This window comes from Camelina sativa, chromosome 12 (genome assembly GCF_000633955.1).
Source record: "Camelina sativa cultivar DH55 chromosome 12, Cs, whole genome shotgun sequence".
Classification (NCBI taxonomy): Eukaryota; Viridiplantae; Streptophyta; class Magnoliopsida; order Brassicales; family Brassicaceae; genus Camelina; species Camelina sativa.
In genome coordinates this window covers 27,626,951-27,654,699 of record NC_025696.1, presented here as the reverse complement: position 1 = coordinate 27,654,699, position 27,749 = coordinate 27,626,951, and the positions used below count along the sequence as shown (strand labels likewise).

At 37.9% G+C, this 27,749-nt stretch overlaps 3 protein-coding genes across 4 annotated transcripts; all 3 read right to left on the bottom strand.

Annotated features, from left to right (window-relative positions):
• Positions 213-911, bottom strand: LOC104733930 (F-box only protein 12-like). Its single transcript, XM_010453455.1, has one exon. It carries the CDS (start codon positions 909-911, stop codon positions 213-215), a length of 699 nt encoding a protein of 232 aa, XP_010451757.1.
• LOC104732727 (sister chromatid cohesion 1 protein 2-like) lies at positions 1,443-5,921 on the bottom strand. 2 transcript variants are annotated; one of them, XM_010452307.2, is made up of 13 exons: positions 5,606-5,921; positions 4,784-5,063; positions 4,661-4,698; positions 4,535-4,581; positions 4,312-4,382; positions 3,460-4,232; positions 3,265-3,376; positions 3,054-3,184; positions 2,413-2,981; positions 2,247-2,283; positions 2,054-2,075; positions 1,834-1,966; positions 1,443-1,733 (listed from the first exon to the last, which is right to left on the bottom strand). In XM_010452307.2, exons 1-13 carry the CDS (start codon positions 5,727-5,729, stop codon positions 1,638-1,640), a joined length of 2,433 nt encoding a protein of 810 aa, XP_010450609.1. In that variant the 5' UTR covers positions 5,730-5,921; the 3' UTR covers positions 1,443-1,637. The 2 variants fall into 2 exon arrangements, with proteins under 2 accessions (XP_010450609.1, XP_010450610.1); XM_010452308.2 differs by having other exon boundaries at positions 2,247-2,280.
• Positions 8,346-10,443, bottom strand: LOC104733929. Its single transcript, XM_019233671.1, has 5 exons — positions 10,098-10,443; positions 9,945-10,040; positions 9,596-9,868; positions 8,791-9,534; positions 8,346-8,689 (listed from the first exon to the last, which is right to left on the bottom strand). The coding sequence occupies exons 1-5, from the start codon at positions 10,441-10,443 to the stop codon at positions 8,346-8,348; spliced, it is 1,803 nt and encodes a 600-aa protein (XP_019089216.1).

Below are 27,749 nucleotides of genomic sequence, written 5' to 3'. Positions count from 1 at the left end.
TCATATAAAATTTAACAACCCCCCTACTAACATACTACCGATAAACTTGCTCTAAGCCAACAGAATCATAGAGCTAAAAGAAAACGAAAAACAAACTGAAAACAACAATATATAAATTAGCTAAGCCAACAGAGTGATAGAGCAGATTAGCTAATGAATCCTACTTGTTCTGCTCCTTGTTGTTCTTCACAGATTGAGACGACTTGGATAGGTTAGACGACGATACTAGCTTCCGCATTATAATGTAAAGGGACGCTTGAGTCGAGTTGCATTGCACCGTTAACACTAAGATCCTCTACATAGTCTACAAAGGCATATACTCTGTAATCACTATCAGCTCCAACACCTAGGATTTCAACAATCTTGAGAGTGTTCTTTCCCGGATTGAAGTAGAAAACGTAAAACGGTTTAGACGCATAAATCATGGACAAAACAATGTCACCGGTAGCAGTCATCCCAGAAACAGAAAGCTTGCGGTCAAACTTAACAACATCACTCTCAACCGGCAAAGAGTAGACATGTTTTGACCATTCCTGCTTATCGACATCCTCTAGAATCCACATACTCAACTGAAGGAGTAATCCACCAGAATAATAACCATCATCATAATCCAACCTAATCCCACATAATTTCCCCTTATAGCTAACCAGAATATGAAAAGGGCAATTAAAACGGCACTCTGTGTTTACGAGCTTGAAACTCTCAGATCTAACATCAAAGAAAATAACCACATAAGAGAGGTCATGGGAACGTAGAGATAAGTAATACAAAACCCCATTGATGCAAACCCGCTCACACATAGGAGCATGGGAAAAAGGACAATGGATCTTCCTCCACCTCAACTCTCCTCCTCTCAGTGTCAAAACATAATGACCTAAATCACTACAAGCCATATAATCACAAGTACCCATGAGCAATACCTTGAATTCATTGCTTATCGGATCAAACCCTAGACAGCTATACGAAGGACCTTCAAGTTCAGGTACGATCACATGATGTCCTGTGAGAGGGTTACATAACACACGCTTTGTACCTTCCTTTGTACACACGCTTTGTACCTTCCTTCCTTACAGTATTTGCTCCGGCGAGATATGTTAAAGTTCGACGACCTAAGATTATGATGATGATGATGTTAGGTCCCTTTGGTGGATTTGAAATTGAACATATATAAGCCCAATAAGCGTATGGCCTTTCTTAACCACCCAGGAAGATTTTGTCATTACTCATAAGCATTGTGTTTGATCGAGAGAGTAAATTGTAAATCTCTTGTTCTAATCTTCTACAAGAACTGTTAACACTACCAGATAGAAGAAGGCTAAGGACTTAAAGGAGTTATTACCCTAATAACATGGCCATCTTTCAAATACCACACCAGGTTGTATTGCCCCTAAATCAGATTCCGGATCGTGACAAGAGAAGAACGTAATAAATCAAACGAGAAAAATGAAAAGTAGTTTTAAAGGTCAGATTTAGACTACATTGTCTACTTTAGATCGTCAATCATTCTTACTCAAAATTAACTTGAAAGAACAACTCAAAACTAGCTACTTTGTTAAAAGATACTAAAAAGCTAACAACATTAGTCAGAAACCTAACTGAAGGAATCTGAGGAATCTAAGTAAAGAAAATAGTCATTTTCAACAAGCTTTTTGTTGTCTAGTGAATGGCGTGAGAAGAACATCACTATATGGACTATCTTGCTTCACTTCCAAGTACCCTTTGGTCTTCAACACCTACAAAATCAAAATTCAGAGAATTTCTCCATCTTAGATCTTTCGTGGAGACGGTGTAAAAAAGGTGAAAAATATGAGCCGTGAAAAAAATTGGACATACCAAAGTCTCGTAGAAGAGTCTTGCACTTTCCTTCTGTATTCTTCCTCTACACAGTTGCAACAAACTCACCTTCTCTTCTTCTTCTCTTTCCCTCTGCTCCGTAAATGTCTTTTCCAAGAATTTCGCCACATTCCTGTACAATCTAGAGTTAGAAAACAAGGATAATCATCTAAATGTAAGCAAATCAGAGAGATTGATATCGAAAGTCTGAATCTATTACCTTGTTCTTGCTGACCATGTCTCTGCAAATCAAAACATCCATAGTAAGAAGACATCACGATAATTGACGTGCAACAAACAAACATTTAGACAAGATTTGGTCCCAACATAAGTAGTGTATATTTTCATCATTGAAACTTTTCACTCAAAAGCTACATATGTTTTCAAAAATCTTCTGCATATGATGGTTTTACCTTGTTGCAAGTCCTGTCTTTCATCTGCATTCACCTGCTGAAGCAGAAACAAAAATCAATGCCTTGTAATTAAATACAATAGGCTAAAAGAACTATAAAAGCTTTCCTTTTGCTACGAATAGGCTAAAAGAACTATCAATGCCTTGTAATGATGCAACATAGGTACCTCGTCGTTCATTAAAATCGTATCAAGATCTCTGTTTTCCACACAATACACAGACGGGTGCTCATTCAAGGAAGTGAAGGGACTTGCAGGTCTGGTTTCTTTATAACGGGTCTCAGGGTCCTTGAAATATCTTGTCGACATTGATTCCCTGACAGGCGTTTCAGGGGCAATCTCTACTTGCTCGAAGACTACTGGTGTTTCTGGAGCAATCCCTGTGTGCTCTGATGTTCTCACTGGTGTTTCTGGAGCAATAACTGAATGCTTCACTGTTGTCTCTGCGGCATTTTCTGGTTGATGAGCATTTCCAGAAGCTGTGGAACTAGCTTCCATCTCAACCGGAACCTCGTTAATATTTCCTACTGTCACTTTCAGCCCAGAAAGAGCAGCAGCCTGAGGAGTCTCCATAATTTCTTGAGCATTCTGAGTCTGATCAGAAGATAAAACATCCCCAGTAATTCTGACAGTTAAACGAGAAGACTTTTCCCTACGTCTGGTAATTTTATCATCTGTTGCCCAGTTTTTAAGCTTGATGGGCTGACAAAAAAGCGACTGGAGTTCCACAGAACCATCTGTGGGATTACAACAATCAGCAAACACAGCAATACAAATCAATTTAAAGCGAATTATGAGGTTTTACTTACACTGAATCAAAGGGTCCAAGAAACTTCGTGCAGCAAAACGTTTGGTTCTCCTCTCAGGACAGTCAGTATGAGATACGTTTCTCCGTTTTGAAAGCAATTTACTTGAGTCCTCTATCATTTCCTTCATAACTCTACAATAACAGAAGTACCAAATATTACACACTTGTATGGAGCTCTGCAGATGAATATATTTACAAAATAGTTCTCTTACTTGTTCGGAATAATCACTTCATCATCTATCAGACATTTTCTCTTCCGTGAAACCCGAGAAGACTCCTTTGCAGCCGGCGTAGGAATGATCGAGAACTGAGGGCTTGTTTCCCCTGTATTTCAAAGTATAGGTTAACACGTTAAAATCATAACTAAATAAAATTTCTGAAGCTCATATTTCTAAACAAACATGCACCTCCAGATTTTTTCAACGGCAAAGGTGTTATTGGAGTGACAGCAACTGGAATATCTGTTGCATTAAACCCTCTACTGGGGTCCTTTGAAACAGTCATGTCAGAGAGAAAGTCTTTCTCAGAACCATTGAGATTCTCTTCAGGAGTCTCAGATTGCTCTTTACGAGACCCATGAGACAACTCAAATTTCATCATTTCCGCTTCACTACTGCCTCGACATTTCTCCATGCCTTCTGGCAAGTCTCTGGAACCAGTCAGAGATACTGGTTCTGGTTCTGGTTCTCGTTCTGGCTCTCGTTCTTCTATAGTACTAATTGCCGGGATCTCTTTCTCCCCATCGATTCTTGTGGCACCAGAAGGTTGCTCCTCAGTTCCGTGAATCGCTTCAAGACTTTCGCATTCAGAAAGGAGGGACCCGCTCTGCTGCGTCTTTGCGCAACTTGTTTCCACTGAGGGTTTTTCCGATTCTGAACTCTCTGCGTGCCCATCTCTGTGTAGATTATCTCCTGAGGGTTCATGAGGATCCACTAGACCCCGCACAATGGTACATATGGCTTCTCTAACTGTATGTTCTTCTTGAGCTCTTCTTATATCTTCGGACATTTGCGGTTCCACAAGAATTTCATCTGATTCTGGATCCTCTCTTTGCCTAGATGCATTCTCATGATCTCTAGAATCATCCAGTGGTTCCGCTTCTGTGACTCTGACTGATGCTTCTTCAGTAGTATCTTTGACATTTTCTGCATCCACGTCCATATCACGAGCGAAACTCTCACTGCAACAACAAGTTTACTCATAAAGTTGGGATTGCGTCTGTTGATTACATGAATAGAACCAAAAAATATCGTACTTACTGCTTGGTTTCATTCTGATTGGCAGAGAAAGTTTCATGAAACGTAAACATGAGGTCATCATCCATGTCAAACTACAACTCCACAAAGCATTAATGTTTATAACATGTATATTCACAAAAGTAATTGAATAAAAAGGAATGAAATCAAGAAATAATGTCAATATACGATGTAGTAAAACCAAACAGTTAAGACAGTCAGTAGTCTATAAGGTGAGAAGCCATACCCTTTCCATCGAGTACATGTCCATACTCTCGGTTTCCTGACTTCCATCTGTTTCATTGCAGTGTATTGGTATTAGTACATAAACAATAAGGCGGTTCACTTCAAATGACTTCAGTAGTTAAATTACCTTTAAGTGTGATATCTTCCTGCGGCTTAACATTTCCCCTGAGAAAAAAGAAGAAACAAAAAGTGAGACTATGAAAGAATCTCTGCGAAATATACATTCTGTATAGGAATAACAAAAGCATACCCATGAAAATCTTCCAGAATCCCAAGATCAAACTCAAAAGCATCTAGTTCGAAACTCTCAGGCAAAACAATGGAAAAACACCCAGTAGATGCAGGCAATGGCACAGCTGTCTTTTCTCTGTTCTTCTCCTTAGCCACAAACTCCTTTACACCGATCAAAGCTTTGTTGCAATCATCGAACAAAAAGTCCACCTTCTTGGAATATATCCTTACAACACCCAACAGAAGATATGCTAAAACCCTGTATGTCAACGCATCTAACTCTTTTTGCAAGATCTGATCTGTGCATCCAAAAGAAACCCAGAAGAATTACATAATCAAAAACGGCAATGGAGTAAAAAAAAGTTCTTGAAATGTCATATCTTATTAAAAAAAAACCCATCTTTCTCGAAATATAAGGACTTTAGAGATCAAGCGAACTAAATGTTGAACAAAGCATTCTGATACGCAAAGAAGATACATTTGTTCAAGCCTTACGTTTATATGAAACTAAGCAGATTGATACTAGGGATTCAGACTTAAAAGCGTCTGTAAAAATATCACTGAACACAATCTCTGAGGTCCATTCAGGCATTTTATCAAACAACTGATGAGCAAAAACAACTAACATAGGATAGAAAAAAACCCCAAAAATATCAACAGTGATCTGTAATTGACGCTGCCAATAGATACAAACAAAACCCTAAATTTGCTATTTCAGGTAAAATTTCCACTATAAAGCTGTAAGCTTTCACCCAATCGATCACTTGTTTCAAGTCTACACCGGTAGAAAAATCCCATCTTTAGAACGGAAAAAAGGAACAATGTGAAGGAGGAGACGAACCAACGGAGGAAGGTATATGAGTAGCTTTGACTTGAGCTTTCTTAAGCTTCTTGAAGAAATAGGCAGCGACCCAAATAGCTCCTAAAGGTCCATTTCTCGACACGAGACATTGCGAGTAAAACATTTTTGGTCTTTTGATCCCTTTTACTCTCCCAGATTGTGGGTTTTTTTAAAACACTAAACTAAAAGGTTGGTTTTTTAATAAGAGAGAGAGAGAGAGAGAGAGAGAGAGCTCAGAGAGGAAGCAATAGCTTCGTAAACACTGAAGCGAGGAGGGAGAGAGAAAAAGAAGAAATCGAGGAGAAGAAAAGAAACGGTCAAGCGGTGTACGGAACAAGCTTCTTCAAAACCCCGATAAACACTTTTCTTAATTTTAATTTTAATTTTATTTTCTTGTTAAGTCACGCTTAATTTGTTTTTTTTTTTCAATTCGTTTTAAAGTAATTAAAATTTTGATAAAAATAAATTGACAAGTAATTTCTTTTAGGAAATTGAAAATATGTACATACATAAATATAGGTGTATTTATGATGATAATTCATAAATTTAAATCTTCCTAATTAGAAGGTGACCAGAAAATCACACCTTCATAATTTTGCATTTTATATACAGTATGGTAGATTTTGCTTTTTATTTATTTATTATTATTGTGTCTTTTCCTTATTTTTTTTTGACAACAATACAAACCAGATCCTTAGTTTATTTTATAAGAGTGGAAAATTTAGTATTTGGTCCATATATTGGAAGAACTGATGTTATGAGTAGGCCTGGCCGTTCGGATATCGGATCGGATTCGGTTAAGATATTTTGGATTTTGGATTTTTTGGATATTGGCTCTAACATCCATTCAGATATTTAAAAACTTTGAATTGGTTTCGGTTCGGATAATTCAAATTTCGGATCGGTTCGGATATATTGTCGCTAACCAAAATTAAACCAAATTTATTGGATAAGGTTTTATTCAGATATTTTTTAATCCGATTGTATCCAGAAAACTATACTAACCGAGTATGTGAAAAATAGAAATGCGACAAATGACAAGTTTAAAGTTCAAACTAACATAAAAATATACTAATACATAAACGTGCGACATACTAACATCCAAAGTGAGACATAAGACCGTTTCAATGACAAAAAATAAAAACCAAAGTAAACAATAACGTAGAAATAGGAGTATATTTATGATTCATTTATATTGTATATAGTTAGGTGTGTATATCTATATCTATGATTCATGTATATCGTATATAGTTACGTATACATCTATCTTTATAAAGTTGTTTCTTATACTTTCGGTTATATTTGGATATCTATTAGATATCGGTTCGGATCGGATTTAATCCGATATCCAAAAGTAATGACAACAAAAACTGATCGGTTATTTTCTCAATATCAATTCGGTTTTTATCCGATTTTTCCAGTTCGGATTTTTGGATTTGGATTTTATGCCCAAGCCTAAGTTATGAGATAATTTATAATTAATATTGGACTAAAAAATATATAAATACAATCTAAAAAATTTTACTCATGAGAAAAAAAAAATCCAGTGCTGTGATAATTAATCAACAAAGCTAACAATTGAAGTACAATAATGCTGATTACGAAAAGGAGATAATCTATGATATCGAGATTTTAATACTAGTAATGTCGTACTTATATTTACTTTTGTAGATCCTCCTAACAAGAAAAAAAAAAGTAAGTAACAATAACACAGTGGAGTGGATAATATTAACTACTAGTCAACTAGTAAGAGAAAAACACTCGTTAGAAAGCTAAGTACAATTCTTCTTTACTGATCTATTAATAAACATGATTATTTTCAATAATGGTAATGACTAATGGTGTACTTTGCAGGTAGATTGGATTTCTATGCAATCTCTAATGAAAGTGTCAGTAAAAGTTCACCAATTTCAAACTTAAGATGGTGAGTAATTGATGAACCTGTTAAAATTCTGCATATAAACCTTACCGAGACTGTTATTTATATAAGTAATTGTTGTTTGTGTCATCAGGGTGAAGTTCTGAGGCGGGTGAAACTAATGGTACCATCACTAAGCGTCTTCAAATTATTCCAGACAGAGGTTAGTAATCTAAATATTTTGATCACTGAAGTTTGTATGACAAAGTTGATTAGGTTCTGTGAAATCAGTTTTTAAAATTGAACTTATTTTCAAACAGTTAAATGAATTGGTTTTGACAGACATTCAAATAAGTTTTGTTGAAACGACAAAGCTAAATATAGTTAACTCAAAGTAGAACCTGTTTTCTGGTAATAAATCAAAAGATTAAAAATTAAAAAAAAAAAATCAAATGCAGTCATAAAGTGGATTATGATATTGTGAAATCATTGTTTTCAATAGCTTGGTCTTATTGTGAAAGAGGTACCTGCATTTATAATAAAACAAAATTATTGTATGAAAGCTATTGTTCTTATTGTTTCCAAACAGTAAATGAAATAGCTAGTAATATAAGATGGGTTAAATTTACGTGTTTACGGGTTGTTGACTCAGTTTATGTTTTGGAAAACCTCCTTGAAAACAACATTAGTTGTTTGCTTCTGAATCTTCCCCTCTTTGTTTAGTATTAATATTCTCAAACCTTTTTTGGATGTAACCGTAGACAACGCAACATAAAGTTGGCCATGAGAGAACACATGTTTAGACAAGTAAAGTCCTACTTTCTCTAGAGATTGTCCCTGACTCTTATTGATGGTCATAGCAAATGCAACAGAGAGTGGAAACTATCTTCTACGCATCTTGAAAGGAAGTTTGGTATCTGAAGGTGTAAGGTTTATGCTAAGGATTAAAACTATGTCACCACTTTTGTCTCCTGTTATTACTTTAGCTTCCACAATGTGATTAGCAAGTTGAGTAATCTGGAGTCTAGTTCCATTACACAGCCCTCCTTTGGGATCAATATTCCTAAGTAGCATAACCGGCAAACCAATCTTCAAACGTAAAGCATGGTGTGGCAAACCTGACAGCTTGATATTGTTTAAGAAATCTAGAGTGATAACCGGATTGTTCAGTGAATCTGAGTCAGTCGGATCTATACTATCAGCACTTAGGTAGATCCTTTCTTCTCCTACATACACATCCACATTTAGAGATTACTACCAATAGTTGCAGAGTTAGAGATGACATGAATATCTAACAAACAATAGCATAATTTAAACGTTTACTTACCTTGCAAATGTTGTAGCATATAATGGTTAATTGGATTGACATCATCATTGGTCGGTGCTAAAATTGGTCTCTTTTGAAAGAATTTAGGATCATTGTTTTTGTGCATCTCTGTTGGATCTCCATAGATTTCCTTACAAATTGCTGCTACTGGATTTTCAGCTTCTGTAATCAACAATTCTTCTGGAATATCTATTACTGCCTCACCATCATTAGGCTCATTAATCCTACCATCACCAACAGCCAATAACCAATCTGAAATTTTTTGGATATCTTTAGCTTCATCAACACTTAATTTGTCTGACAGTAGTCGCATGTTTTTAGTCAACTTTAGGACCTTGCAGTGATCCCACAGATACAAAGCATTAAGTGAAGACATCACAATTTCTGCCCTCCCTGCTCCATTTATTACTGGAAGAACTTGTCTGAAATCACCTCCAAAAACAACCACCTTCCCACCAAATACCTTGTTATCTCTGTTCTTCATAATATCAGATAAGATTTTATCTAAAGATTCAAAACAAAACTTGCTCATCATTGGTGCTTCATCCCAGATAATAAGAGATGCTTCTTTTATCAACTTAGCTAGATCTGATTTAGGCTTGATTTTGCAAACAGAATATTCATCAGGATTCAATGGGATGGCAAACCTTGAATGTGCAGTCCTACCACCTTCTAACAATAAAGAAGCGATGCCACTTGAGGCGACATTAAGAACAACCTGTCCTCTTGATCTAACAGCAGCTGCTAGTGTTTTTCACACAAATGTTTTCCCTGTTCCTCCAAAGCCATAAACGAAAAAAAACACCATCCAAATCTTTGAATACAGCCCCGGTGATCTCATCGTATATACTCCTCTGCTCAGTAGTTAGCATCTGTACCCATTCGACATGCTTTTCTTCCAAGTAGACACGGTCATATCTCATTTCATCAACAATTAATCGGTTGGAGTTATCAATATCTTCTCGTGAAGGCTGCGGTAAATGTGCAATATCTTTGAGAGTTCCACCATTAAACAACATAATCATCTCTATTTCTTGAAAAATATAATTTATTATCTGAGCTTCCGTGAGAGTTAGTTCTGCATAATGCAAAAGTATTAGGCTTGAGCCAAGTTTCGTATATAAAATTTGAATTGCTCTAAAACATATTATTACCTGGATTGTTGTACTCTTCTCTCTTTTTTGTCTCTATGTCCTCTGACAAAAGGTGGCACGTTTTTAACCATACTTGTTCCGGTCTAGCAAGAGAATCTGATAGAAGCAGCATAACAAAAAAGTTTCTCAAATAATCTCCAAAACAATACTGACTTGCTTCAATTAGACCGTCAATGAAAACTTGATCATCATCTAGAATTCCTCTTGCAAAACATGCTTCTTTGTAAGATTGATACACAACACCATTAAATGTTTTGATATCATCAAAACTCGTTGGACCTCTGAAAATGTTAAGCAGAACCCTAAGATAGTATTCATCTTCCATTTTTCTAGGTACGTAGTTAATACGACCCAAAGAAAAACCTCTTGATCTTTTTTTCCACTGCTTATTCGTTCCATCCCAAGTAAAATATGCTGGGATTTCAGCATATAGAAGTTCTCGAGCTCGTTTCCCATTCTTTCCAACAGTATTTTTCCTATTTAAAGTCAACCACGCCATGAACATTGAATCTTGATTAATTATACGTTCCAGAACATCTGAAATATGAGATTTTGCATCGAAATAAGCAGGTTGCTTCCCTTCGACATGTAAAGTCAGTCTCTGAACTGCGGTGGATCTATTTTGAATTGGAAACTTAAAAATCCTCCAAATTGTTTCTGACGCAGATACATATCTAAAGAGATAAAATTAGGTTTAAGCAAAGTTAGATAGTGATATAATATGCAATAAGAGGTGAATATCATAGTGTATAAAAATCACTTGCAGTCAAACCAATCTTTTATTTCATCCTTCTTTTTCTTAGACGTATCTGGTGCTTGGCTAGGAGTGACAGTTTCATTAGTGGTAGACTGATTTACAGGCTCAACAATAAATGTAACACGATCTGGGCCTTTGTTGATATACTTAAATAAGTATTTGATAGTGAAAGGACCGACCTTTTTTTTATAATAAATACTAAATAATAATATACATAAATAAACTACAACTAGTGGTCCCATATCCACTAGCCACCTAACCACAATCACAATCAACAGCGGAATAACAATACCAATAACAATATCCAATAATATCCAATAATAATACCAATACCATAGCATAAGCAATATCCAATAACAAAATAACCAATAATCCAATAACCAATCAACAGAAAACATGAAACCAGCAACCTAACAATGTTTCTAATGACTCAACTCTAGCAACCTAACAATGCCAGACCACATCCAATCGAGTCCCTAGAACATCCTCCTCTTCATCGCCTTGCCTTTACACAATCACACTTTGCCTTTACCTGCACCACAAACACATATTGAGATGCATGAGTATTTGATAAACACTCAGTGAGGCAATCCTCCCATCTACAGGGCTATACACACAAGCAACAGTGATTCCAATGTTCCAAACAAACAACAAACAAACCAGGAAATCGAACATCGTCTCGCTGGAAGGGAGGTGTCGACCGACACTACCCCACAGTGTCGATCGATGCCCAATTTGCTGGTGTCGACCGACACCAAGTGGTGTCGATCGACACTCCTTCTGCAACTGCGATCCGCACGAAGTCGAGAGTCGAATCTCGCTCCCAAATCTCCTCCAAATCGTCCAATACTCGAAGCCCAAGCCTTATACATCCGTGGGAACCTGTATCAACCAATCCCAGCAAGAAAACACACAAACAAGCAACAAAACAAGCAAGAACAAGAAAATCAAAGGCTTAGATTAGCCATGGTCATGCACTCACCTCTCTGCAGAAAGATTCTGACCAATAAGAACGAATCCCTCACTCCTAGCAAGCTTCTAGCACTTTCCCAGCCTTAGATCTCCCAAGAACAGCAAGGAATCTCACCAATCTCTCTCAAAAGCTCAAGAACAATGTTTTCTCTCTTTTCTTCTCAAAAACAAACAAACGGCGACAAACACCACTTCCAAAACCCGTCTGGTCGACAATTCCTTTAAATATCTCGGTTTAGTGGTTTTCCTTAAACCAAACCGACCAAAATCGACAATTAAATCAATTCGATCGAACCGGAAAAACAATGGTGTCGACCGACACCCCCTTGGTGTCGATCGATACCCTCACCCAGAACGTGCAAATTGGTTTGCGGGTGTTACAATTCTCCTCCACCAATCTAGATTCGTCCTCGAATCTCGAACAACCATCAGCCAAGGACTCCCGTGCCACCGTCTCCACGGCCCGCACTCCTCCGACCGATCTACAGAAGGTCACCTCTAGGCGATAGACTCACGCTCCAGGCGTCATTTGCTCTCGACTTTTGGACTTTCCTTTACCCATAGGCCTAAACCTTGAGTTTTTGTTGGCCCCTCATCAGACCTAAGTCTGCATGCCATAATATTGGCTCCTCATCGGGCCTAAACCCGCATGCCATAATATATAAGGAAAAATCCAACTCGTCTCTCGGGTTGCCACCTTACAGCGCGCCCCCGGATCGTCATCCGAAGTCGATATACCAACCATATTCCCAAGCCACAAAGTCTCTGAATATGGCAGTACTAGGAGAACCTAAGTCCTCCAAGAGCCGCGAGCAAACAATTCTGAACACGTCTGAGTCCTATCCCTATCCAGGTTTCCTTCCCGTGGCTCGCGTAAAACATCTCAATGTCCTACCAACCACATATCCCCTCACTGGAATACCTCATGACCTCACACAGATCATCTCACTGCCACAAGGCCAAACAAATGTCCTAAACAGGACCGTCACAAAGACCAAACAAATGTCCTAAACAGGACCGTCACAAAGATCAAACAAATGTCCTAAACAGGACCGTCACAAAGACCAAACAAATGTTCTAAACAGGACCGTCACAAAGACCATATGTCCCGAAGGACCGTCACAAAGACCATCTGTCCCGAAAGACCGTCACAAAGACCATCTGTCCCGAAGGACCGTCACAAAGACCATCTGTCCCGAAGGACCGTCATAAAGACCATCTGTCCCGAAGGACCATCACAAAGACCATCTGTCCCGGAGGACCGTCACAAAGACCACACAATGTCTCAAAAGACCGCCACTAAGGCCACACAATGACTAAAAAGTTCGCCACTAAGGCCACACAAGCCCTTCCAAGGCTCTCCACCGCAAAAGATGGACAAATTCTACCTCCCGTAAAACTTTCCATATTTAGCACTTTCCATTTTTGGAAACTTCTATTTTATGAAACTTTCCTCCAAAACCCCGCCTCACGGAAACTTTGTACCCCGAGCACCACCTCATCTTGTTACTGAGTCGCACAACCAACCACCCCAAGCTGGCCCTGCAGGGCATCGATCCTAACCCATCACTCTGGATATCCCAATCCACTAGTAGGTTATTGGTGCCAGGCGTTCCTCGAACCCTGGTCCCCACCCTTTAACAACCTTCCCACAGGACAAGCTGTCACCAATTGGTGCCCTGCAGGGCCAGATTGGGGTTCGTTTGGGCGGCTAGCAGTGAGGCTAGTGGGGTCCACAGGACGGGTTGTTACAGATAGAACCATTCTGGTTGCACCATTCCACATTGATATGAGCTTGATATAAGGCAAAGCTTCTTATTATAAGGCACCACATATCTATTGTCACATTTAATACCACCCTTCTCAACATAGTGTTCTATTCTCCTCCTTCTATACACTGGATAACCATCACTACCAATTTTGGTAATATCTTGATGCTTTTTCGGGTATTGCATTGAACATGATCCATCCACCATACAGGGTGAATTCCTGTTCGCTGCACCACATGGACTGTGAATCATAGAATTTTTAATTACTTCATAGAGCTCTGGTTCTTTCTCTTTATCTGGAATCTCTGCAGAAATCATCTTGTCGATGTCATCAGCCATAGGTAGCTTACTTTGAGAAGCCATAAATAAGAGAATGTGAGCATGTGGCAATCTTCTTTTCTGAAATTCGACAGTATACATAGCTGCAGTAATAGAATCGAAGTGTTATTAGGATCTGAAAAAAACATTTTTTGTGCTAACTTAAGTGAATAATATAAGAGAAAACACTTACAGGCTACGGTCTTCCCAAGCATATTTTTTTGTGTCAAATCTTTCATTAAAGAATCCAACTTGATTTTGAAAATCCTTGCAACAATATATGGTCTATCATCAGCAGTTAAACCTCTTTCTTGGCAATATCTTGTTATCTCAGGCCACTTAGGATTACATGTAAAGGTGATTAATAGGTCTGGAAATCCGTAATGTTTACAGATTGCCATTGCATCATAGTAAGTTTGAACCATATAACGCGGTCCACCAGTGAAAGATGATGGTATACAAATTTGATTACCTTCCTCACCCATAGTAGTTGTTCCAGCTCCGGCCGCCTCATTAATTGAGCTGTAGTTCTCGCATCTTAGTTTGGATTGATTAAACTTGATATAAGATAGTCGGTTAGATTCAATAGTTGTATAAGCATCACAAAGAAACTGCTGAAACAACCTTTCTGAACACAACAAAGTATGAGACTCGTTAGCTCTCTCTTGATTCCTGAATGCAAACCACTGTCTCATGCTAATACACTTTTTTTTCTTCTTGTTTGCTTTCTGATAACATTTCTCAATACCAGGCCTGAAACCATCTTCACCATAGCATAGAATGAGAGGATATTGTAGAGCCAAATAGGAGATATGAATTTGACTTATCCTCTGTAAGTGACCAGTACTCTTCTCTTGAATGACTATATCACGTTCAGGCATTTGCTTTTGAAAATCACCAGGTATTAAAGCAGCTACCTCTGATGATGTTGGCATATTGTATATCCTTCCATCAACATCTTTGCAATCCGCAACAATACGCATGTGAAACGGCTCATCGTTAGTAGATTCAAACCTCTCTCTAGCCGACCTGAATATTTTCACATAGGGGTTGACATCATTCAGCATTTTCATAAGGGCTTTGATGACTTCTTTTTTTAGTTTTTGTTTCCCTACGCCTGGTTTTGCATTTTTCCCTTTGCTTTATACATTACAAAAAAACACAAAGTTTTAAATCATAACTATATTTCAGTTATAAAAATTGCTGAGTCAAAAAAAATAAAACATAGAATGCTTACTTGAAGACAGTCGCTCTATTATCTACTTCGTTTTCAGTATCAACAATATATAGTTGTGAATACTTAGCATAATCACCATCATTTGGCTTTAAACTGCCAATCAAATGATAGTTTCCTCCTTGCAAACGAAACATGTTTGGCCCTTTACCTTTTGGCATAGACTGATCAACCTTTCCACCAAGAGAAGTCATGGCAAAAATCATATTAAAAATTCTTATATTCTCTCTGTAATTTCTGCTCATTGCATCATTCCCTTTTAGAAGTTTCTTGATTAGCTCTGGAGATTCTTTTAAAAAAGGTAATTTAACACTGCCTTGACCACAACATAGTGTAAAGATTGGGTCCTTCTGGTTACGCCTTTGGTTTATACGCTCTTTAAACCACATCAATGCACCACAATACTTACACTTGTATGTCGCATCACCATGATCAAGATAATCTGTTGATTAAAAGTTTTTGATTGGGTTAGAATGAAAGAATATAAATAAGAAGTCTTATAAATAGTCTACTCTTTCGAAATTGATACCTGATTTGTTTTGCTTAGCTGTCGAGGTCTGAACATTTTTTACCAAACGTGGGCGACCTCTTTTCTTTGGTTGAGATATATTCGAGTTTGCTGCTGCATGTTCGATACTTTTCTTCAAAATTTTATCTAGTCTATCCATGAATTTTGCATGTTCTTCACTTCTGCCTCTCTGTTGTGATATAATAGTAGGTTCTTCTGTATATTTATGGCTTTCTATATTAGCTGATTCATCAATTTCAGTAGCTGCATCGAAATACTGTTCAGTTTCATCGTCAGTCGAGCTGAGATAGTAGTTCTGTTCCACATCCGTTTCACTGTCAGTTGAGCTCTCATCGTTGACATGGTCGATGCTTTCATCATCAGTACAACTATTTTCTAACTGTTCTTCCATAGTTGCAGACCCTTGACCTAATTATTTCAAAAACATATCAATTTGGTGGTCTGAAACTAAAGATAAAAACTGAAAATTAATTAATCAGCAAAGAAAAAATCTTAAGAAAAGTATTACCTTGCATAAAAGTTGTGAATGATGCATTTTCAAAATCTTCTTGCAAGTTTCTAATTGGAAGCATATGAACTGGATTGCCATAATTTGCTTGTTTTTGGTTCGTGATACATGAAATAGCAGTAGCAGATTGGTTCTCTTGATAACAAAGATAGAAGGAGTTAATAAATAGATATGAGTTGGTAGTGTAGTTTAATATTTGGGATAAACATTAACCTTTTGCTGAATTTATTGCAGAAGGAAATGGAAGTGTCGTCGTGGGAGCTTTATCACGGAACCGGCGTGGTACATTGGTGATGTCGGTTAGTACCTCTCTTGAAGATTGCGGAAATAATCGAGAGTTGGGGTGTACCACTGAAGCGAGCCCCAATATTGCAGTTGAACCTGGTAAGAATATGAAAAGATCTTTCAATATATGGTTGTGGCAATGACAAAAAAAAAAAAAATTGTAATACAAGATACTACAAAAATGAGTGATTATTGACCGAAGGCATTTGCTGTTTGATTTGCAGGAACTGATGGTTGAAGTGTCATTGGTGTCATAAAATGACCAGTAGGAGTATTGCTCAGGTTGGTAATCCCCTATATATATTAAAAGAGAAGCATTCTCTAAAAAAAGCTGACGTGTCGTCGCCAGAGAGCTTCGTCCCTAATTTATTATTTGTCATTAATATTCCATAATATTACATAAAACGGCCACAGTTTTTTTTGTCAACTGCAACTGGCAATTCAATTTATTTCTATACACAATATTTTGTTCCTATAAATTCTAAAATTGGTAAATATTATTCAAAAATTGATAAATATTATCCCCTACATATTTTCAAAATTAAATTAATTTCACTATGTATTGTAATATAATAATATAATTATATTATGAGATGTAAAAAGTATATATATTTTAAAATCATATCTTCAGAAATATAAATAATATTACTTTTCTAATAATTTTAAAAAGCTCTAATGGTGAAAGAATCGAAGATCATTTAAAACTGGCTCAACGTTTATTCTTTTGCTAAAAACAATACCTATATTTGCCCTAAGAAAAACGTATGATCACCAATTGAAATAACATGAATATATATATATATATATATATTAATTTGGATAACTATGTAGTTAAACATTATATATAAATATGTGGTTACAGTGTTTTTACAGAAATCTTAAAATTTAGAAAATCCAATCCAATAAAAAGTGAAAAAGTAATAATATTATACCAATAGATGAGACACATTTAGTATTTAGCCTCATTTTGATTTATTATTTACAACTATATGCGATTGTGTCTTTCACAAAACAAAAAAAACAAATGTGTTATTCTTAAAAACTTTGTCACATAACTTTATTAATAGAAATTAAGCGGGACATATGCAAAGACATTTTGCGGCTCAAAATATTTAAACCCGTTGCGGGATGGCTTAGCGGACGGGTTTGACCGGGTTAACAATTTTATTCAAATCATTTGGTTCATGAAATTTTAGTTTTTTTTTTGTGGTTTTATCTGATTTGTTCAAGATTTTGATAAAAATCTAACTGATCACTAATTCGGTTCACATTTGATCCAGATCTGCCATCATGCCAATTTAAAATTTATGGTGAAACAATTAATAATTTAAAATTTCATAAACTTGATGAATTCAAACCAATATAAGTTTGTATTATAAATGTTATACTAAATAAATATATTTACAAATGTAATATCGCAAACAAAATTTTTATCCGTGCAACAGCACGGGTAATTACCTAGTATCTTTTAAAACGCTAGTAAAAGCTTTTTTCAGACACACAGAACCATTAGTATTACCTTCATTTACTTGAGTTATCTGACTGTTGGGTATAGAATTCTGAATCAAACGAGATTTTTTTGATGGATTAGAAGATGAAGGGAAATCCATCGAAGAGGAGTTTTCTTTGTTTTTCATGACTGATTTAGAAAAAATGGTTGCAAGTCAAATGATGTCCATGATTAGAGAATTTCTATGTCTTTCATTGGTAAAACTGTTTGTATATAGAAAGATTTGGTAGTTACAATCATATATTTTCTTGTTTAATAGATATAGAAAGTCGATCTCAATTACAACTATTTAGGACATATATATGGGATGACAGTGACTAATTAAATTTGAATAGGATCCTTATCTCTTTAGTTATGGTCAATAACACTTATAATCAAATTTTGACTCTTATTATTTGGCATCAGTTAGTGACGTGATTGAATCAGTTTAAGCAATTTTTGTAGTTGATATTGTAATTTATAATTTTTTCAGATCATACATAAACATGTAAAAGGGAATGGAGAACAAATAGAGTGATACCAACAGGTTTGTTTTCTTAAATCATATTCTCTCTTCTGAAATTTTTATAGATAGACTCTGAAAATAAATTGCTAGCCTTTCCAATCTAAAAATCACGGTATTCAGTGATTAGTTTCTATAAAATTCATTGCAATGTAAAAGCTTAAATAAAAAGATACATCAAGAGAGTTTTTCAACTCTTCAATGTTTTTCCTTGGGAAAGCATAATTATCTTCATTTTGAACAGGTACAATCTCCAAATTTGGTTGTCTCGCACGGTACATGAGAGTCAGGCCATCACTTGGCAGACTATTAACATAAACAGTTATTCATATATTTAGGTAACGATTTAGCATAATAAGTAACACTATTGTTAGAAATGAATTGGCGTACGCCTGTTTGAGAATGTCAGCTTCATGTATCTCAGGGTTAAGATGGACTTGAGAAGCATCAAACGAATTAGATAAATATCTAACACCTGTTTGAAAATAAGATGTAAAATAAACATTGCTATTTGACTTAGATGAGTTTAAATGATGATAAAGTATTTACCCTTGTATGATTTTATCTTCACAAAGCGGAGAACACAAATGATGATGCTTCCATCAGAACGTTGACATGATCTGAAAACCCTCTCGGCAAAGGAACCCCATAAGGTACATGTCATCCTCTCATCTCTATACAATAGAAGAAGTATATCGATTAGATAATATATTTATGTGTAGATAATATAAATATCAATATCTAAAACCAATTATTTATGACATAATTTCGTTTCATCTCTAAGCTCGAAGTCAAGCCTTGTGTTTGGCTTATTGTTGGCTTCCAGATTCAGCAACTCACCAAGGCTTACAATTTGGCCAATAGCATCTGAAAAATGATATTATGGTTAGTAAATCATCTTTACTAGAGAGTTGTAATGAAATTTAAATCTATATATACTTACCAACCAAAATATGGGGATTAGTGATATGCTCAAATTTAACCCTGAGCTACTCTCTCAAATTAAGAGATCAATTGTAGTACTTAGGGATCGAATCCACAAGAACTATAAATTCACACAATAGATTTAATAATCTTTTAATTATGCTAAACCAAAATTGTAATTTAAATAGCAATGCAAAAACAGAAAATAAAGGAGTTGTAAATCAATAGGAATAAACGCTAGGCCTAGGGAAATTCTCAGGAAATCTTGGAAAATCAGATCAATTAATTAAACAAGCAGGATTCAACAATTAAGCACCGTTCTTGAACTCTAAACACAATTGTAAAATAAATCAGTTCTCACTGCAAATATTATCTAAGTTTTAAAACCCGAAAATCCAAATCTCTTTGCAAAATTAAAGTTAAAAACCAGCAATAAAATCAGGTTTAGATAAGTTCACAAAATCACTAATTCAAATCTCTTTGCAAAAAGTAATTTTGCTCACCAAAGGTTTTATCAGGAAAATCAATTATATTCTCATATCAATCAATAATCCTAGGATCTAAATCCAGATGACTAATCAAAGATCTAGCATCAAAAACAACCTATGGTGAAGAACAAGAAAGATAATGAATCCTAAATTAACAGATCTAATAATCCATGAACTCCCTAATGAGAAATCCTAAACCTAATGCATCGATCGATGCTTGGTCTGCAACTCGTGTTTCTTCAACGTTTCTGCAACTAACCTCTGAAATTCGTGTTTCCATCACAAAAACGTCATCTACCAGCGACTTGTCATGCATCAAAACCTCATCATGATCTCTAGTACTGATTAGATGATCTCCACTCCAATCTTCAAGCTCAACAGCTTGCTTACTCACTTTCTCAACAGTCTCCAACTCTTTGACATACCCAGCAGTAATGTCTTCATGAAGCTCTATGATCAGATCATCATCAGAAGCAATCTCCACAGAAAATGTCTGACCATCAATGGTGGGAGCTCTTCTCAGCTTGTCCATCGCAAAGTTCATGACCAAACATCCACATTCAGAGATATGTGTTCCTTCTTCACATCAATGATGGCACCAGCTGTAGCCAAGAATGAGCGTCCTAAGATGAGAGGATCACTAGGCTCTTTGTCATATTCCAGCACCACAAAGTCAGTGGGAATCATGCAATCTCCAATCTTGATTGGAATATCCTCTAAGACACCTTCAGGAATTCTGCGAGATCGATCAGCTAAGATAAGAGATATCTTAGTCGGCTTGAAATCTGTCATCCCAAGTCTCACAGCAACAGAATGGGGCATCAAGTTAATACTAGAACCAAGATCACAGAGTGAGTGAGAAAACCTTCCTGTGTCATAGAACAATCTAACACAAAACTTCCAGGATTCGGTAAATTCTCTGCAATCTTACTCTGAATCACTGCACTCACTTTCTCAGAGACAACAACCTTCTCTTTCCTCTCTTTCTTCCTCTGAGCAGGCTGGTTCAACAAAATTGAGCTGACATCCTTTGTAAGCAGTGCTCCTTCCTCAGGACTCAAACTATTGGTGACCATTCTCTTCACATATTGCTTAATCCCCGGAGAAAATTTGACAGCATCAATTAATGGCATCTCTATCATCACCTTATCCATCATAGCCTCGCATCTAGCCTCTTCAATCTCCTTCTTGGACCTCCTAGGCTTAGGAAAAGGGACCTTAGGCTTATAGGCTTGCTCTGAATCAGATGGTGGAACTCGGAGAGAAACCGGAGCTGTCTGTGGGGGGTGTCGATCGATGCTGACATTGTGTCGATCGACGCTTGATTGAGTTTGCATCGATCGATGCTCTGATGTAGTGTCGATCGATGCTAGCTCCACTACCGTATCATCGTCCCTTTCCTTCACCAAAATCGCATTACAAGCATGCTTGGGGTTTGACTCTGTTCTTCTAGAAAGAAATTCCTCTTGTCTTTTAACAGACCCAGCAGTCTGAATCACTTGATTCTCCAGCTTCTTGACATGAGTGTTCAATGCATCAAACTTCCCAGTCAGCTCAGTGTATACAGAATCAATCTTCCCATTGAAGTCCACTGTTAGCTTCTATTGACCTTCCAAAATCTGTCCCAACATTGATTCCATCTTGCTCTCTGAATTGGGTGGAGGGAGGGGTTGGTAAGAAGAAGAACCATAGTTCCTAGTGAAGTTGTTGCTTGGATTTCCCGTGAAGGAATTCTTCTGACCAAATCTCTGATTTTGATACCCAGCTCCATACACATAGTTGACATCTGCTTCTGTAGTCTCTGGCTTTGGCTCAAAAATCTCAACATCTTCAGCAAAATGGACAGACTTCTTTCCAACAAGAAGGTTATGCACTGAATCCAGTTTAGCATTAACTGAAGCTAGTTGATTCGAATCATAACCCTCATGTGCTCTTTTCCTTTCTAAGTCCGCATTCTTGGTACTGTTGCTTGATGCTAGCCTTTCAATCAACTTTTCAGCGTCATCTGAGTACCTTGTCTTGAAGTTCCCATCACTAGCAGCATCCAAAGCCATCTGATACCTCCAATCAATACCACTGAAGAAGATACTGATCAACTGCACCTCTGAGAACCCATGATGCGGACAATCTCTCTGGTATGCTTTGAATCTTACCCAACCAGCTTTGTAAGATTCAGCAGGTCCTTGTCTAAAGGTAGAGAGCTCATCAGACATCGCATCATCATAGAAGTAATTCAAGAATGCCACCTTGATGTCATGCCAAGTTGTCAGAGATCCTGGTTTCAGCTGCCTTAGCTAATGAGAAGCTTCCCCAGCAAGAGAGTATGGGAAAAGCTTGCAGTAGAGATAGTCCTCTGTGACTCCATTGGCCTTGATGCTTGTGATTATGTCCTTAAAGTGCTCAATGTGGTCTACAGGCTTCTCATGTGGCAAGTTCTGGAATGGCCTTTGTCCAACAAGAGCGAAGTAGGCAGGCTTCAGCTCAAAATCATTCCTTGGGAATGGAGGAAGGACAATCGCAGAGCGGTTCTCATAAAACAAATCTGGCCTGTTGAAGTCCGCAAGAGTCTTGACAAGCTCTCCATTGTTGTCCCATCTAGGCTGAAGGTTCTGCTGGTTGTTACCATCCAAATTGGCTCCATTCGCACCAGCCCCGACATTGCGTCGATCGATGCCAATGATGCGTCGATCGATGCCTTCTTGATTGCGTCGATCGATGCCGACGTTGCGTCGATCGATGCCGTCTCCATTCTCATCAACGACGACATGTTCTTCCTGAATAACTTGTCCTTCAGCATCAAGTTTCTGGCCTAGTTCGTTGCGCACATGACCCTCTTGATCTCTCAAAACTCCAGCCGCATTTGGTCTCAATATGATTGGGTTGACCATCCTTGTTGATTTGGCTGCTTTTGTGTTCTCACGCTCTAGTTGTCCTAACTCTTGGTTTGTAAGCTTCACAACCGGACCAGTAGGATTTTTCCTGGTGCTAGGCTTAGGCATGTACCTGAAACACACAAGAGAAAAGAAACAAAAGCGTGTGAGTAAACAGAAAAAGAAAAATTTAGACAAAATCAAAGATTTTAATCTAATGGTGAATCAAAAGAGTCCCCGGCAACGGCGCCAAAATTTGATATGCTCAAATTTACCCTAGAGCTACTCTCTCAAATTAAGAGATCAATTGTAGTACTTAGGAATCGAATCCACAAGAACTCTAGATTCACACAATAGATTTAATAATCTTTTAATTATGCTAAACATAAATTGTAATTTAAATAGCAATGCAAAACAGAAAATAAGAGAGTTGTAAAATTCAGAAGGATTAAACGCTAGGCCTATGGAAATTCTCAGGAAATCATGGAAAACAGACTTAGCCTTTGCTTACCCGGGTTCGATCCCCGGCAACGCCGCCAAAATTTGATATGCTCAAATTTACCCTAGAGCTACTTTCTCAAATTAAGAGATCAATTGTAGTACTTAGGGATCGAATCCACAAGAATTCTAGATTCACACAATAGATTTAATAATCTTTTAATTATGCTAAACATAAATTGTAATTTAAATAGCAATGCAAAACAGAAAATAAGAGAGTTGTAAAATTCAGAAGGATTAAACGCTAGGCCTATGGAAATTCTCAGGAAATCATGGAAAACAGACTTAGCCTTTGCTTACCCGGGTTCGATCCCCGGCAACGCCGCCAAAATTTGATATGCTCAAATTTACCCTAGAGCTACTTTCTCAAATTAAGAGATCAATTGTAGTACTTAGGGATCGAATCCACAAGAATTCTAGATTCACACAATAGATTTAATAATCTTTTAATTATGCTAAACAGAAATTGTAATTTAAATAGCAATGCAAAACAGAAAATAAGAGAGTTGTAAAGTCATATACACGTATCTAGTCAAACTCTCCTCGAGTGTGTTCGCCCTAGCCACCATTAGCAAGCCGCCACGGGAGTCTCTTCCTTCCGGCGCCGGAGTTGCCATGGCTCGCCGGCGTTGGATCCTGTCCTCCCTCTGCTATTTCGTTCATCTCCCAGCAAATCTAATCTCGTTTCAGTTTCTTTGCTGGTTCGAACCGTATTTCCGGTTCTGTTACCGGCGCTACTTCCGCCGTGACTGGTCGCGTCTCTCCGTCGCTGCCGTTCTGCTTCACTCGAGAACCCTTCTCTCCCTTTTGGCTGCTTGCCTCCTCCTGGCGATGTCTTTGGTTGGTTCTGCTAACCCGCTCAAGGCTGAATCTGAGATCTTGTCGGTGAGATTTTGGAGAACCTTCCTCTCTCGATCTGTTGTCTTCCATCTTCTGGCAGTGTCTTCAACTGCTCCTATCCTGAGGGTTCAGTCTTTTGGTCTATCGGATCCCCTATCTCGCAGTTCATACATCGATCTCTTCTCCGCCTCTCTGGCCATCCCGAAGATCCAGACAAATCTAATGGTATCAAGTGTTGAGTTCTTTGCCGTTCCTTCAGGCAAGTGCTGCCGTGATGAATCTCCCCGCGGTTTCCTCAGCTGCCCCTCCCAACAGAGCATCGGATACTTCTCCTGCTCTCTTTTGCCAACCGCCTCTAACCTCCGGTTCCAGTCCTTTTTCCTTTCGGAGTTCCCCCTTCGCGTATTATCCAGCGACCTCATCTCCGCCTCTTGTGCCCACCCGAAGAACCAGGCTAACCTCATGGTCTCAACTGGTGTGTTTGTCGTCGTTCCTCCCGGCAGCCGCCGCTGCGATACATCTCCTCGCGGAATCTCCTGCTTCCACTCCCAACAGAGCACCGGATACTTCTCCTGCTCTTCCGTACCTGTTTCGGATAGTTCCCCGTCAGGTCCTCTTTGCAGTCAGTCCAGAATCACTTTTGTTGGTTCAGACTCCGCCCATCTGTGGTGGTGCTTATTTACCGGAACCTCCTCCAGCGTTTCTGCAGGTTACCTTCAACCTAGAGTCACTGTTGATGGATCGAAATTCAGTTCAAAGTCACAGTGTTTGGTGACTATCGTATTACCAGTTGAGCTTTTTGTGTTGTATGCATCTTCTCTCATGGGTGTTCTTGTGATAGTTTGTTTCGACACATCTCCTGGTTCCCTATCAAGCTTTGTCAAGTTTGTGTCTCTATGTTTAATCTCTGCTTGTTCTTTTGCTTTAATTTCAAAGTTTGCTATTCGGGCATGTTCGAATATGCTTTATCCCTTTGTATTTTGCTAAGTTTGAATGAAGAGTTTGGGTACACAAAAAAAAAAAAAAGAGTTGTAAAATTCAGAAATATTAAACGCTAGGCCTAGAAAAATTCTCAGGAAATCATGGAAAATCAGATCAATTAATTAAACAAGCAGGATGCAACAATTAAGCACCGTTCTTGAACTCTAAACACAATTGTAAAATAAATCAGTTCTCACTGCAAATATTATCTAAGTTTTAAAACCCAAAAATTCAAATTTCTTTGCAAAATTCAAGTTAAAAACCAGCAATAAAATCAAGTTTAGATAAGTTCACAAAATCACTAATTCAAATCTCTTTGTAAAAAGTAATTTTGCTCACCAAAGGTTTTTATCAGGGAAATCAATTATATTCTCATATCAATCAATAATCCTAAGATCTAAATCCAGATGACTAATCAAAGATCTAGCATTAAAAACAACCTATGGTGAAGAACAAGAAAGATAATGAATCCTAAATTAACATATCTAATAATCCATGAAATCCCTAATGAGAAACCCTAAACCTAACAACCAGATCTACTCAGACATAATCAATGAAAAGAAAAACATCTTCTGAATAATTTGCATTAAGAAAGAGATTAAATATGAAGTAAAGGAGTTCTGAATCTTCTCTGAAGGAGTTTTGATTCTTTTCTTCAAAAGTTCTCTAAAATCTCTCACAGGGTTTTGCTCTCAAAAGTTGCAGGGAAAAATAAAGCTTAGGTCTAAACAATGACCATAATAATCCTATTTATATTCTTAAACACGTCCAGGGACTAATGATGCAAATATGGAAAACTTTGGGACAGCTTTGTAAATCTTCAAAACTTGTGGGAAAACTTCCAATTTCTTCTTTTGGACACTGCATCGACCGATGCTGATGCTGTATCGATCGATGCATCCTCTGAATTCGCCTCCCAACTTCTTAGCTCAGCCTCAATGCTTGATTAAGCTCCAAATCTTCCTATTTAGCTCCATTATCCTATAAAGACTCAAAAGACTCCAAAAAAACAAAAATGTACAAGTTCTCCAAAAAACTAAAAGCATTGAAACCGCAAATCAAGCAGTTGAGTCGTGATCGGTTAGGCAATCTACAAAAACGAGCTAAAGAGGCCTTCGCACACCTCTGTTCTTGTCAGACTGCGACGCTGCAGAGTCCAACCGACCAGTCTATGCAGAGAGAAGCAGCAGCTTACAGTAGGTGGTTGTTTGTAGTAGATTTGGAGGAGAAATTTCTAAAACAAAAATCAAAACTACACTGGCTTAAGGTAGGCGATGGGAACAATAAGGTGTTTCACCGTGCTGCTAAAGCCCGTGAAGCACGTAATGCGATTAAGGAGATTCATTGCTTGGATGGTAGCATTGTAGACACACAAGAGACAATTAAGCAGGAGGCAGAGCGTTTTTTCCGTGAGTTTTTGGGATATAAGATGCCTAACTACCAAGCAATCGATGAAGCAAAGCTCTCGAATCTGTTACCATACCGGTGCTCAGAAACGGATCAGACTATGTTGGTAAAGGATGTCACAGAGGTTGAGATACGAGATGTCTTATTCTCTATGCCAAGGGATAAGAGTCCGGGTCCAGACGGTTATACTGTGGAGTTTCTTAAGGCGACTTGGCCGATAATCAAAAGTGATTTTGTTACCTCGGTTCAGTCCTTTTTCAAGTTTGGTTTCTTACCAAAAGGAGTCAATACAACTATTCTAGCTCTTATTCCCAAGAAGAAAGTGGTGACAGAGATGAAGGACTACAGGCCTATATCCTGTTGCAATGTGACTTATAAGGTGATCTCAAAACTGCTTGCTAATAGACTCAAAACATTACTACCTGCATTCATATCTCCTAACCAGTCTGCTTTCGTCAAGGATAGGCTGTTAATGGAGAATGTCTTGTTGGCCTCGGAGATTGTTGCTGATTATCATAAAGACACTGTGTCACCGCGATGCTCAATTAAAATTGATATCTCTAAGGCTTTCGACTCTGTTCAATGGCCTTTTTTGCTCAGTATCTTCCGCACTCTGCATTTTCCGACACAATTTGTTAAGTGGATAGAGCTTTGTGTTACCACTGCTTCATTCTCAGTCCAAGTGAACGGTGAGTTATCCGGTCTATTCAGGAGTGCAAGAGGTTTGAGACACGGATGCTCTTTGTCTCCTTATCTCTTTGTGATGTGTATGCAAGTTTTGTCTGCTTTGTTGGATAAAGAGGCTGACGGAAGACGTATTGGATACCACCCCCGATGCAAGAATATCCGTTTAACACATTTGTGTTTCGCGGACGACTTACTTGTGTTTACAGATGGACTTAAGACGTCTATTGAGGGCATTCTTCAGACTTTCAATCATTTTGCAGGCGTGTCAGGATTGAATATTAGTCTCGAAAAGTCTACACTGTATATGGCTGGAGTTACAGCCACGGACCAAGCAGAGATTCTTCAATCATTCCCATTTGCCTCAGGAACTCTCCCAGTAAGCTACCTTGGTTTGCCCTTCCTCACCAAGCGTATGACAATCTCTGATTATACACCACTTCTTGAACGCATCAGAGATAAATTTAGCAGCTGGACAGGGCGATATTTGTCCTTTGCGGGATGCTTACAGCTCATAAGTTCAGTCATACAGAGCCTAACAAACTTCTGGATGCCAGCTTTCCGCCTCCCAACAGCTTGCACGAAGGAGATAGACAGTATGTGTTCTGCGTTTTTGTGGTCGGGTCCATCTCTCAACACAAAGAAGGCTAAGGTTAACTGGTCTGATGTCTGTTTGCCGAAGGAAGAGGGTGGACTGGGGTTGTGTTCAACAAATAAGGTGAGTTGCTT

What these genes read in the sequence shown, in the direction of transcription:
- LOC104733929 (XM_019233671.1), bottom strand. Translation starts at nt 10,443, where the DNA reads ATGGCGTGGTTGACTTTAAATAGGAAAAATACTGTTGGAAAGAATGGG. An exon ending in TGTATTCAAAGATTTGGATG is followed by an intron (nt 9,535 to 9,595) that starts GTGTTTTTTTTC and finishes GAAAAACACTAG; the next exon opens with CAGCTGCTGTTAGATCAAGA. An exon ending in TATGCTACAACATTTGCAAG is followed by an intron (nt 8,690 to 8,790) that starts GTAAGTAAACGT and finishes ATGTGTATGTAG; the next exon opens with GAGAAGAAAGGATCTACCTA.
- LOC104733930 (XM_010453455.1), bottom strand. Translation starts at nt 911, where the DNA reads ATGGGTACTTGTGATTATATGGCTTGTAGTGATTTAGGTCATTATGTT.
- LOC104732727 (XM_010452307.2), bottom strand. Translation starts at nt 5,729, where the DNA reads ATGTTTTACTCGCAATGTCTCGTGTCGAGAAATGGACCTTTAGGAGCT. An exon ending in GCCGTTGAAAAAATCTGGAG is followed by an intron (nt 3,377 to 3,459) that starts GTGCATGTTTGT and finishes TTTGAAATACAG; the next exon opens with GGGAAACAAGCCCTCAGTTC. An exon ending in AAGACAGGACTTGCAACAAG is followed by an intron (nt 2,076 to 2,246) that starts GTAAAACCATCA and finishes TTTGATTTGCAG; the next exon opens with AGACATGGTCAGCAAGAACA.